At 46.1% G+C, this 13,092-nt stretch overlaps 1 protein-coding gene across 2 annotated transcripts in view; it reads left to right on the top strand.

Moving 5' to 3' along the window:
* ZNRF1 (zinc and ring finger 1) overlaps positions 1–13,092 on the top strand; it is a 97,332-nt gene that overhangs the window by 71,410 nt on the left and 12,830 nt on the right. For both annotated transcript variants that reach the window (XM_068527676.1, XM_068527675.1), the window contains exon 2: positions 11,956–12,051. In XM_068527676.1, coding sequence (XP_068383777.1) covers positions 11,956–12,051 — 96 coding nt within the window. The remainder of the gene's footprint in view (positions 1–11,955; positions 12,052–13,092) is intronic.

The following is a 13,092-nucleotide window of genomic DNA, read 5'->3' as shown; positions in this document are numbered from 1 at the left end:
AAAATTAAAACTTTAAAAAAAAAGCAAAAAAACGGCCCCAGGACTTGGAAGAGATATAGGCCAACAATAGGGCAATTCCCAGCATAGTCCTGTTTCTCTGGGAAAGTCTGCTGAGGGCACCTGTTGTGAGTGAGGCTAGACCTACATGACTGGTCTCTTGCGCAGATGGCATGCCCCTCTAGAATTGGGAGAAGTGAGGCTTCTTTCTGTGGTTAATGTGGAGGCAGTCCACCTCCGCTGGGGGAGATAACTGCCTTCTTTGCCTAAAACCCAGGTGTTTACGTTCCCTTTGTCTTTTTTGAGGGAAGGTGGTCCTTGGCCCCACTCAGTGCTGTTGAGTTTGTGAAGAAAAGGCTGGGGAATTCTGCCTACTCCTAAGATGTGCTCTGGCATTGCCCAAACACCAGAAAGACCCCTCCAGCAGCGGCTGTGGGTGTTGGATCCAGGGGGCATGGGTGTGTGGTATGTTGGGGATTGGAATGAAGAAGGGATAGCCATTGAGAGGAAAGCATGGTATCCAGCTAAGTAACTAGACATTTCCTGGCCAGACTTGTCTATCCTATTGCCTAGCTTGTAGGTAATCCCTAATATTTAAGCATTTGAAGAAATCCTGGCTTGCCCTTTGGATACTAGACCATCTTCCTCTTTTAACATATAGTCTATCCTTTAATTAAGACATCTCTAAAATAAAAGCCAGATGTTCATCTGGAGACCACATCCACACTTTTTGAGTCATGATTGGATGCCCCTAAACTTGCCCAAGCATGGTAGGCCATGTGACAAGGGATTATCATTTGACATTCATGTTTCCTGTTCAGTAGCTGGGAACTTGATCACTCTCACACTGAGACTTTCATCTTTTTTGTATTTGTACCTGCTCAGGCTCAGATCATCAGACTATCGTGTCCCTACTTGCCCCCCTCCCCATAATCCCTCTCCTAAACAGTCCTTCCAGGGTCTCTCTCTGGAAGAAATGGGTTAGAGGGTCAAAGGGAATAGGACCAATTAGTAGCTGTAGTTCCTGCTCCTGGCAAACGCTTTTCCCATTCTTCTCTTGGCTGGAATGCTGGTGTTGGGCTCCACCTGGCAGGAGTGCAGCCCAGACTTGCCATGGCAGCAGGTGGGTTTGAAGTCACCAGGCACATGTCCATGTGCACAGCCTGCAGCTCTTCCCTTTGTTCCCACTGTAGATACCTCCTTGAGCCTGTTCTCCTTTGTAGTAAATGAACAGGATAGATGTATTGAGTATGTGACTGGGATCCAGTCTGTATATTTTTAGAATATTTACATATGTGTTTTTCATATATTCATTGATTCTAAGGCATGTCCATGTCACAGTTTAACAACTAAACACAATTTAACTCTAAAATCAGGATGTGTCATATAATCACATGTTCAAATTATAATTGACAGCTTTTTTCTCTCTCTCGGAGCTTCATACTGGTGCCTGTTAAAATTGATGGCATCTTAGAGTCCACAAAATACATTGTGTAGTGTCAGCTCATTTTTCAGTTCTTTGCCTGAAGAATTTGTGAATTCCCTCAAATAGCCAGATTTACCAGCAAGCCTCAGTATATTCAAGTTGCACTGGATACAGCCAAGTAAAATGGCCACATCGCATTTCACATGGCTTTGCTCTGCACAGAGCACTCACACATCCACCTTTGGTTGGGTTTTAGAACTATATTGGACAGTAGGCAGGACACTATGCAAATATTGCTGAGGAGCTTGTACAAGGCCACCTGACTTAGTGATTGGGAGAGCCTGTTTCTTCTGACTCCTAATATAATTTTCTTTCTTCCAAACCAGTCAGCCTACAATTCAGAAACAGCAAAAATATGTTGGGAGTGGAATCTACCATGCTTAGAGTAGAGAATAGAGATCACTACTGAGAGACTCTTTATAGTAGGCAACAATTGGGAATCTAAACACCCACAGAAGAAAATAGCTAAGCACAATATATTATCACTATAGAATGCATAGACGTTGAAAATGACAAGTATGTGGATTGTTGCTGTTACAAAGAGAATGTATATTTAAAAGAGGGAAATATGGATATCCAGGCAGAGAGGATTCTGGGAAGGTGTGACCAGAATGCATGTCTCATCTCTTTGATTCAGATGCCAACCATTGACCTCTTTCAGCAAGCAGGGGCAAGTGGGGCTCAGAGGAGTCAGAAAGGCTGAGTTTCTGAGCAACTGCTAAGACAGAGAAGTTATGGAAGAGGAGGCAAGAGACCCAGAAGATGGAACCAAGACACTTGACATACCAGTAATAGGAGTGCTAAAAGGAGAAAAAGGTAAAGGAAGGGTGTATCAGTCAGGACAGGCTAGGACTAGGTTAAAATGTAATAGCAAACAGTGCATAACCTCAGTAGTTTAACTCAACAAGTTTATTTTTCCCCCATAATGCAGTAGCCAGTATTGGTCTGGGCAGAGGGGGCTCTGCTCATTGTTGTTATTCAGGAACAAAAGGTGATAGAGGCTTCGTCTCAACATGGTAAATCATGAACTAGTACTTAGAGTTGGCTTGGAAGTGCACAGATCACTTCTGCTCCTATTTCATTGGCCAACGCAAATCACAATCCCACTTTTAACTTCAAAGGGAAGCAAGTATGGTCCTCCCCTATAGATGGAAGGAGGAAAGCTAGAAATATTTGGTGAATGGCACTCCTGACTTACCACTAGGGGAAATAACTAAAATACATCTAAGTGTATCCTAGTAAAATTTCTTAACTCTTAGGATGCAAAGAAAAGTCTTCCAAGATTTCAGGCCAAAGGAACATATTTACAAAGGAAAAAGAACCACACTGGCATCAGATTTTCTATTTGCAACACCAAGAAGCTGAAAGATGGTACAATTTTATCTACAGACCACTGAGGAAAAAAGAAAGGCAACTCAAGAATCCTATACCCAGACAAACTTTTATCTAACATAGTATTGGAAGTCCTAGCCATAGCAATTAGGCAAGAAAAGAAAGAAAACACATCCTAAATCAGAAAGGAAAAAGTAAATTATCAAATGACACCTTTTCCAGTGTTTTATTATGAAAATTTCAAACATACAGAAAAGTGGAAAGAAGTTTAACTTATGCATCTTACTTTTTGATGCATTTTGTTCTAATGCAGACATTAGTACACCTCCCTCTAAATGCTTCATTCAGCCTGTCTGTCATTAACTATGGTTCAGTATTTGTTTACACTTTTTTTCTCATTGAGGTAAAATTTACAAGCAATGAAATCTCAAATCTTAAGTGTACATTCATTGAATTTTGACAAATGCACGCATGTGTGTAACCCAAACCCTCCTCGTGACACAGAACATTTTCATCCCACCAAAAGGTTCTCTGAACCCTTTTTCAATCAATCTCTGCCCCAACTGCTACCCCCTAGAGACAGCCACTGGTCTGATTTGTTCCACCATAGATTAGCTTTCCCTGTTCTAGAACTTTGTACAATTCCAATTATATGTGCTCTTTCATGCCCTTCACTCAGCATGTTTTTAATATTCATCCATGTTCCATGTATCAGTAGTTCATGCTTTTTATTGCTGAGTAGTGTTCTGTTGCATTCCATGATTATACCACAGTTTATTTATCCATTCCGTTGATCAATTGGGTTGTTCCTGGGTTTTCTTGTTAAGAATAAGGCTGTGATGAACATTCTGATAAATATCTATTTGTAGACATATGTTTTCATTTCTTTTAGGTAATTGGATGGGAATTCTTGGGTTAGGCTAGGTGTGTGTTTTGTCTTACAAGGAACTACCAGACCTTTTCCCAAAGTGCTTGTGTCTTTTTACACTTCCTCCAACAATATGAGAGTTCCAGTTGGTCCACACCCTCACCAACATTGCTGTTGTCAATCTTTTAAATTTTAATGTTTGGCATTTTAATAAACAAATGTATTAAAGTTCTCCAGAGAAACAGAACCAATAGGAGATATAGATAAAGGGATTTATTGGTATTATAAGGAATTGACTCATGCAATTATGGTAGCAAGAAGTCCTGTGATCTGCTGTCTGCAAGCAGAAGACCCAGGAAAGCCCACCAGGTTTAGTTCCAGCCCGAGTCTGAAGGCCTGAGAACCAGGAGAAAACCGATGGTGTACAGCCCAGTCCTAGGGCAGGAGAATACCAATGTCCCAAAACAAACAGGCAGAGAGCTCAAAATCTCCCTTCCTCTGCCTTTTATTCTCTTCAGGTCTTCCACGGATTGGATGATACCATTGCTAGGAAGGGCAATCTGCTTTACTCAGTCTACTGATTCAAATGTTAATCTCATCCAGAAACACCCTGACAGACACACCCAGATATAATGTTTAACTAAATATCTGCACACCCCATGACCCAGTCAAGTTGACACATGAAGTTGACCAACACAACAGATAGGTTAAATACACACACAGACACACACACTAATATATTAAATTGATTTTAAGTATCAGTGTGGCTCTCTCCTCATACGTGCTTATGAGAATTTTATTGGCTGCTGGGGCAACAGGTGAGCCCCAGACCCTAGAACGGAATCTAGAGGCTGAGTCCAGAAGAGAGGTGTTGAAAGAAGCAACAGCAGAACTGGTGGGCCTTTCCCTAGTCCAGAATGTTCTCCAGGAGAGACTGAACCAGACATCAGCAACTGATAAATTGTGCATTGGTTTCCAGTTATTTCTTTGATAGAGGGAGAGAGAGTGAGAGAGTGTCTCTGTGTGTGTGTGTGTGTGTGTGTGTGTGTAGAATGTGATACAGCCCCTGCTCTTGGGGACACATTTCGGTACAGAATTGTAAAAGAAAGTCATCCAGTATTACCCCTTGACCTTTTATTTGTAATAAATCCCATTTAATAAAATTCATTTAGTCAAGTCTCAAAGCATCACAAGGATGTGAGAGGGAAAAATCTAGGCTGCAAACTAGGAACTGGATGGTAGGGATGGAGTATGGGGGTGGGGCTCCCTGTGCCTCTAGGTGAGAGAAGTTACATCAGCCCCTCACCCAGACATAGGGCCTGCCTGGATAGCGTGGCTTCCTTTACCCTGGTTGCTTCTTTTGATTCTTCTCCTTTTAGGTGATCCCAGAGACAGGCAGAACTGGGGCAGGGCTAAAATAGCGCATCAGCATAGGAGGGAAGGTCTGAGAGGGAACTGGGGCAACGTGTAGAGCACATGTCCTGCCTGCCCGAGAATCAGGTCTTAAAGGAGAAGGTTGCCGTTTTGGAAAATGAGAAAAACTTTCATTTGTACTGCATGATAAATTCTGTAGAGGCTTGAGAGAATTGTTGTAACTTGAGCCGCTTGCCCCCCGACCTTTCCTCAGTTGCTCTCTCAGTCAAGTGGAAGCACCTGGGTGAATTCCGAGGGGCCCAATTAACCTGACCCAGGAAGACGCTTGATGCACATGACCATGTGTGCATTCCTGGGTCACTCTTGGTTCACTTGCCTGACACTACCTCCCTTTGGCCCCGTGGTAACAGGGTTAAGGCCCTGCACCAGGTGCAGGCTTGTCTTTTCTCAGGAGTTTCGGTTTCTGGTCCAGGCAGTCGAATGGCAAGGATTCCCCCCCTTAAGCCAGACGCTTTTTGAAAGACAGGAAGCAACTGGGCTCTGGCTGATCACCTCTCTGCATAACCTTGGGCTGATATGATGACGAGAGGAAGAAAGAAAATGAGGTCTCCATTAGGATCTCTCTCTCTCCTTGATTGGGGGTGGGGGGATCCTGCAGCGGCATTTGCTTGGTAGAGCCCACCCAGCACAGAATTGGGAGATTGTAGACAAATTCCCCTCGGTGCTCTGTCAGTCATTCCTCCCTCATTTTGAGAGGCTGGCAGAAAAGGACTAGGAACCTGGTGAGTTCCCTGTCTCTGCCACAGCCTGGTGGGAGCAAAGGCTTAGGGGAACCGGTGTCAGACTTGGCTGGCAAGCCTGAGTTAGCCGACACCTCCCTTCACGCTGTCAGATGTTAAAGACACAATGTGGGCAGGGCTGCCTCTGAAAAGAGATTAGACGGGAGAGAGGAAGGCAGCTAGGCGCACGTGCTGTCTGCTCGCCTGGCTTCCAGGGCATGATGGGTAGAGTCTAGTCTCAGCGCAGTTGGGGAGTGTCCTGAAAACTCCACCTGTAGTTTGCTTTCTCATGAAGCATCTCTTACCCGTGTTTTCTGAGTGCTGATGAGGTCTCATGAAAATTGACAGAAATGATGTTGATTGGATGACTTTGTGGACCATTGTTTGATCTTTGTTTGCGGGGCTGATTTTAATTCAGTTGGGACTTTTTTTCAAAATGGTATCAAAATTTCCTAGAATTTTTTTAACCTTCAGATGGCTCGTAAAGATCATAGTATTTATTATTACATAGGGCTATTGATGCTGAATCGTGACTGGACAATTATGAGAAAAGATTGGGGTGGTAGAGTGGTAACATCCATTGTGATCATTGGATGACCTCTTGGGAAAGAAGGTGGGGACACTAGTTTCCCCACCCCCCCCACCCCGAGCCTCTCCATATTTTTCTGTCCCTCTTACCTTTTGCCCTTTATTTTCCATTTAAAAGGTAATTTGCAAACTCAGCGTCTTAGAACCAATGCTATAGGCTCAGTGCCCGAGTGGAAAGCAGAGCTCTGTCCTTCCATATTAACAGAATTCCCAGGAAAAAAGTATCAGTTTTGTTACAGTTTATGAGATTATCCAGGACCATGGGTGCTTCAGGAGAAATTGCTGGGATGATGTGGAAGGTTTGAGGTGAATATTTGGTGATACCTTGTGTCTTTGTAGCATTTCACATTCTTTTTTTTTTTTTTTGTAATTTATTTATAAAAATAAATTTTTATAAATTTATAAAAATTTGTGTTGGGTCTTCGTTGCTGTGCGCGGGCTTTCTCTAGTTGCGGCGAGCGGGGGCTACTCTTCGTTGCAGTGTGCAGGCTTCTCATTGCAGTGACTTCTCTTGTTGCGGAGCACGAGCTCTATGCCCACGGGCTTTAGTAGTTGTGGCTCACGGGCTCAGTAGTTGTGGCTCGCGGGCTCTAGAGCGCAGGCTCAGTCGTTGTGGCGCACGGGCTTAGTTGCTCCGCGGCATGTGGGATCTTCCCAGACCAGGGATCGAACCCGTGTCCCCTGCATTGTCAGGTGGATCCTTAACCACTGCCCCACCAGGGAAGCCCTCACATCCTTTTTGCCATGTGTCTCCTCCTCCTGTACCAGTCAGCCTGTCCCACAGCCCGGGGAACATGGTGCACACTGGGTGGTCAGACTTCCTGGTTGTGTGCCAGCTGTGGCGCTCTGGCTGCGTTACCTTGGGCAAGTGACCTACCTTGGTGTCCTCTTCTGCAAAATAGAGTTAACGTTAGTACCTACCTCATATTCTGGCAAATGAGAAGACACGTAAAGCCCAGTGGCTGCCCATAGCAACGTAAATGCAAGCTGTTATTTATCATCACGTGCACAAGTGGGTGCCATAGAGGTTAGACAGGGACCTCAGCATGTACAGTGCCATGTCGGCTATACAAACAGTGCCACACACAGTGCTCCAAAGTTGTGTGCTCTGAAGAGATGAGACCAGCGGTGATGGCCACTGGCCACCCCCAGCACACTTTTGCATGACCTGTGGCCAACGTGCCCTGCTGGTCCATCACCCCCATCTCTCAGCCCACCCCCCAAATCCCTTCTCCAGCCTGTTCCTTCCTCCTTGTTAAGCACTGCCTGGCTTGATGATGATGATACCACTGTCCATTTATTTAGCTTCTTTTTAGTGTGCTTTCAGGTTTCTTATCTCATTTGATCCTCAAAAGGGAGGTAAATGTCTCTATTTTTCAGATGAGGAACTGAGGTCCAGGGAGAGTAGATAACTTGCCAAGGTCTTGAGGCTGGAAAAGCCAGGTTATTCTTGGTCTTTCCCACTCATAACAGACCCTGAGTTATTTTTTTGAGCCTTACACACACACACACACACACACACACACACACACACGCAGAGTTAGGTGATGCAAGTGGTAATGACCCTGCTTTCAGTAGAATATAGGTCTCTCCCTACTATAGTGGTGCTTCCTGCAAGACATAATATTTCCCAGCCCACCTCTTTTTTTAAAACCCTATTCCGAGATGTGTTTCCCAACACCACCAAGCAATTAACTTAATTCTGATAGCATCTACCTGGAGATAGCATCAGATCCCACAGGTCAAGGGCTCAGTCCCACAAGACTGCCCCCACTTCAGATGCCAATCACAAGCCCGGGTTGTCACCTCTGCTTCTGCCCAACTGGCTATTGATTGGAGGTTCCCATGCCCCGCCCCCCACATTCGTTTAATATGCTAGAGTGGCTCCCAGAACTCAGAGAAACATTTTACTTACCAGATCAATGGTTTATAAAAGGATGTAACTCAGGAACAGCCCAAGGGGAGAGAAGCACAGGGCAAGGTGTGGGGAAAGGGCACAGGGCCAACACTGTCTCCAGGCACACCACTCTCCTCAAATCTCCATGTGTCCACCAGCCCGGGAGCTCTCCAGACCCTGTCCTTTTGGAGTTTCATCGGGGCTTCATTACATAGGCATGATTGATTAAATCATTGGCCATTGGTGATTGATCCAACCTCCAGGTCGAGGGTGGGGCTGAAAGTTCCAGGCCTCTAATCACGTGGTTGGTTCCCTTGGCAACCAGCCCCCATCCTTAGGTTAACTAGGGCTTTCCAAAGGTCACCTCATTAACATAAACTCTGGTGTGGTTGAAAGGGGCTGGTTATGAATAACAAGACACTCCTTTTCATCCTTTCACCTTTGGCTCTGGAGCTATTTCAGGAAGTGATGACAGAAAACCAAATATAATTGGTCTTAGGGAATTCCAAGGGTTTTAGGAGCTCTATGCCAGAAACGGGACAAAGACCAAATATATACTTCTGACTATAAATCACAATATCACACCTGCGGTCAGCTTTTTCTTCCCTAATGGCAAGGACTTTAGATTGGGAGCTAAGAAATCTGATTCTTGTCTCAGCTCCGCCCCTAAGTTGTTTGACTGATGGCCTCCCTGGGGTCTCTTTCTTTATCTGTACAGTGAGAGGATTGGTCTAAACCTGTGAGTCTCAACTTGTTTTTTCCTAGGACATAAACATCGGGTGACATTCCTTCCTAGACCTTCTTGTGGGGTGGCCTTCTTCCCAGCGCCGTAGCCGTAACTCGACCCCTCTCCTGTACTCAAGGAGTCACGTTGGGATGTGAGGGTTTGAATGATGCTATTGTAGCAACAACAATGACTCTGTTCTGAGTTATCAGAAAAGTGAGTAATGTACGAGGTGAAGGGCTTTTCTTTAGTAAGAAATCACTTTACCACCTCCCAGTGGCTGCATCAGGACATAGTGTTAGAGGACCTGTCAGGAGCACGTCCATCCTGGCCTGCCCGCAGCCCTGAGCCCTCAGCCCACAGACAGGGTGCTAACTTAGCAAGTTTAAAGTGGAAGCATCCTGTAGTCAAAGTGTTGCAAAACCTTGGTCTTTTTAAAACATTTTTTTAATAAATTTTTTATTTTTATTTTTTTGGTCGCACCACGCAGCATGTTGGGATCTCAGTTCCCTGACCAGGGATTGAACCCGTGCCCCTTGCATTGGAAGCGTGGAGTCTTAACCACTGGACCTCCAGGGAAGACCCAACCTTGGTCTTTTGAGTCAGAAAAAAGGGTGAACAAATCTCCCAATGGCTGGTCATTCTATGGAATGTTATTTAAGTATTGGTTTATTTGCAGGGCACAGACATGAGGGTAGATTCAAGGATACAGAGGGACTTAGGTTAGATGTGAAGAACATCCTCATTCTACCAGACTCGTGTTCATTACTCACCTGTGCCAGGAAACTGGGGATGGACCCTCCCCCATCACGTTTCTTTTCTGTCTTCTGGTTTTGTCATTAATGGATTCATAAGCATCCAGAGATCAGAAAATACAGCCCTTTCTCAAAGCTTGGCCAGAGTCCTTGGGATGGTAGCACTTCCAAGAATTTTTAGCCAAGACACTTAGATGCTAAAGCTCTTTGAGAAAAGGGGTTGGAGGAATGGGAACGGTGCCACGGAGTCTGAGGTCCACATTGCCTGGAGTGAACCGGACTGTGGATTTTCTGTCTGGTCCTGTAGCTCAGAGCATTGTCACTGAAGAGAGGAGGGTTTGGAGAAGACTTCAAGCAAAGTGCTTGTGCCCTACACAGGAACGTGGGAGCCAGCTTGCTTCTTGTCTCAGCACCACCTGCTGCCAGAGTGGAGGGCTTTCCATACAGAATGAGCGACTCCCCTCGGAAAGCACACTGGTGAAGGTGTGAACTCCTCTTCTCCTGGAGCAGCTAACAGTCAACATGAACCCTCGCCTCATAGTAAATATTGCTGATAGATATTACCAGCATCCAGTGAAACTGTGCATGGGACATTTTGACTGCAAATTAACAGAAGAGTCTGATCTTCACAACAATATTCTGGTGTGCTGTATTTGACCTAGGAATTCCAGACTGAGAAAGTAGGGATTATGGTCACAAAAGGGAGCAGCTGTGATGTTTAAAATTTGATGTGGACAAATAAATAGATAACTTTTCAATCTTTTTGGTAGAATGGAAAAGAAGTAATCCATTTGAAAGTAATTTTTATTTTTATTTTTTTTTAATTTATTTATTTTTGCCTGCGTTGGGTCTTCGTTGCTGCACGCGGGCTTTCTCTAGTTGTGGCGAGCAGGGGCTACTCTTCGTTGCGGTGCGCAGGCTTCTCATTGCAGTGGCTTCTCTTGTTGCGGAGCACGGGCTCTAGGTGCACAGGCTTCAGTAGTTGTGGCACGCGGGCTCAGTAGTTGTGGCTTGCGGGCTCTAGAGCGCAGGCTCAGTAGCTGTTGCGCACGGGCTTAGTTGCTCTGCAGCATGTGGGATCTTCCCGGACCAGGGCTCGAACCCGTGTCCCCTGCATTGGCAGGTGGATTCTTAACCACTGTGCCACCAGGGAAGTCCAGTAATTTATTTTTTATTTTTTATTTTTTGGCTGCGACGTGCGGCTTGTGGGATCTTAGTTCCCCGATCAGGGGTCAAACCCAGGCCCTTGGCATTGAAAGCACACGGTCCTAACCACTGGACCGCCAGGCAATTCCCCATTTGAAAGCAATTTTAATAAAACTAAAATGGGGGAAATTGACAATAGTGGATCTGTATTTATCTATAAAAATAGATCAAAAAATAATTTATTAAAAAATAGATCGAAGGACTAGGTTTACTTAATGGAGTTCAGCTCAGAAGATTCTCAACCAAAGTCTCCAATACTGATACAGTTCCGATGACACTCCCTGGGTGTATAAGCAAACTTCCTCGGGAATAAAACAGCAGGGTCTGTCGCCTATCATTGTGAAACAGCTGTTACTCTTGGTGGCATATGGCCAAGGCATGTGTGGCATTTGGGAGTGCTCTGGAGGGCCACCCTGTGGCTCGCACACTCTCGGAGGACAGCTGCCTGAGCCACGGGAGGAAAGGTGCTCTAGATGAGGGATGGAGGTGCCCAGGACTCTAGGGATTCCTTCCACAGGTGATCCAGCCAAGTGGTTTGAGGGCTGGGAGGCGGAAGGGTGTTAAATTAAACTCTTATTATTCAAAGACAGATTATTTGGTTGCCTTGATTAGATCGATGCCTCCCTGTCCCCATTGCCCACTGGACCCCCTTGGGAAAGGGTATAAAAGAAAATAAAACTCAAATCAGCTGTCAGTGACTTCTGAAAAACTTCAGCAAGGGGCATGACAAGGGTGAGTCCCAGTGAAAAAATGGGAATTGGAGGCTGTAATCAGAAAACAAAACGTTGCCCGCCTTTAATGAAGAAGTCAGCTGTAGGATGTATCTAGACTGTAATTCGCCATTTTGACCCTGACCCCACAGTGGCCAGAGTCACCTAAGAGTTTCCACATTTATGATGGATATGTTTGGTTTGGAAAAAAACATTTCGTTCTATTTCCTCTTTTTCAGGTTTCAAGTGCCCCATTTGCTCCAAGTCTGTGGCTTCCGATGAGATGGAAATGCACTTTATAATGTGTCTGAGCAAACCTCGCCTCTCCTACAACGGTAAGAGCTTGGCTGGGGCGGGAGGTGTGGGGGGAGCTCTGAGCAGGGTCTTTCCAGCCTCCTTGGCTCTGGGCAGCATGTCCACCCCACCTTCCGGCAAGAGGAGTGGAGCAGGGAGGAAGGCACAGGGGTGGGGTCTGGAAGTCCCTTGGGTGGCCAATTAGCCCTGCCCTTTCTTCCACCCACTTAGTTCCTTGCATCTCTGGTCGGGAGACAGGCCTTGGGGTCACACAGCTGACAGCAGAGGGCCCAGCGGGAGTGCCAGCTCTCTGTGGGGAAGGGAGTCTGGGCTGTGCCTTGCACACAGTGCTTCAGCCTGACTCTCCACGGTAGAGCGGGTGTGATTTGTGGACACCTTTGGGGATTGAGAATGCTGACCTGCCACCTCATCGCTGCCCTGAGGCTGTGCTGCTTCCTGCCTTGGAGGCGGCCGCGGGGGCCGCGGGGCTGAGCAGTGAGTACAACGGGGGACTCAGTGAAACCCCCCCGCCACGGCGCCTCTGTGGACAGAAGGAGGGTCAGCACCTGCCTGGTTTACTTTGGGGAAGGCTTGGAGCCCAGCTGTTCTGGGTTCAGAGCCTGCCTTGGCCACTTACTTACTGGCCGTGCGGTCTTGAACAAGTGCTCAGTTTGCAGAGCCTTGGTTTTCTGGTCCCTAAAATGGGAATTTCAGTACAGGGTGCATAGGATTTTTGTCAGAATAAAGTGAGATATTACACATAAAAGCTTTCAGTCCGGAGCCTGACACGTGGTCAGCGCTCAGGAAGTTACAGCCGCCCCGAGAAATGCAAGGCCATCCCTGGGGTTCTTTTCATCCTTTTCTGAAGTGGACTGACTGCTCTTGAGTTCCTTGCACCCTGTGCTGCCAGTGACTCTTGGGCTTTCCATCCTTACGTGCTTAGTTTGGTCTTCAAACCATGTTCTCAGAGAACTGTGTCTTCTACGAGAATGGGCACTGGATCTGAGAGGGGTGTGCCCGACCTGACCCCAACCCCGGCCTCCCTTGTAGGTTAGAGTCACGGCGATGCTTAGGAGAACAGC

This window comes from Eschrichtius robustus, chromosome 19 (genome assembly GCF_028021215.1).
Source record: "Eschrichtius robustus isolate mEscRob2 chromosome 19, mEscRob2.pri, whole genome shotgun sequence".
NCBI lineage: Eukaryota > Metazoa > Chordata > Mammalia > Artiodactyla > Eschrichtiidae > Eschrichtius > Eschrichtius robustus.
The sequence above is the reverse complement of the archived record's forward strand: the minus strand, read 5'-3'. Positions and strand labels throughout refer to the sequence as shown.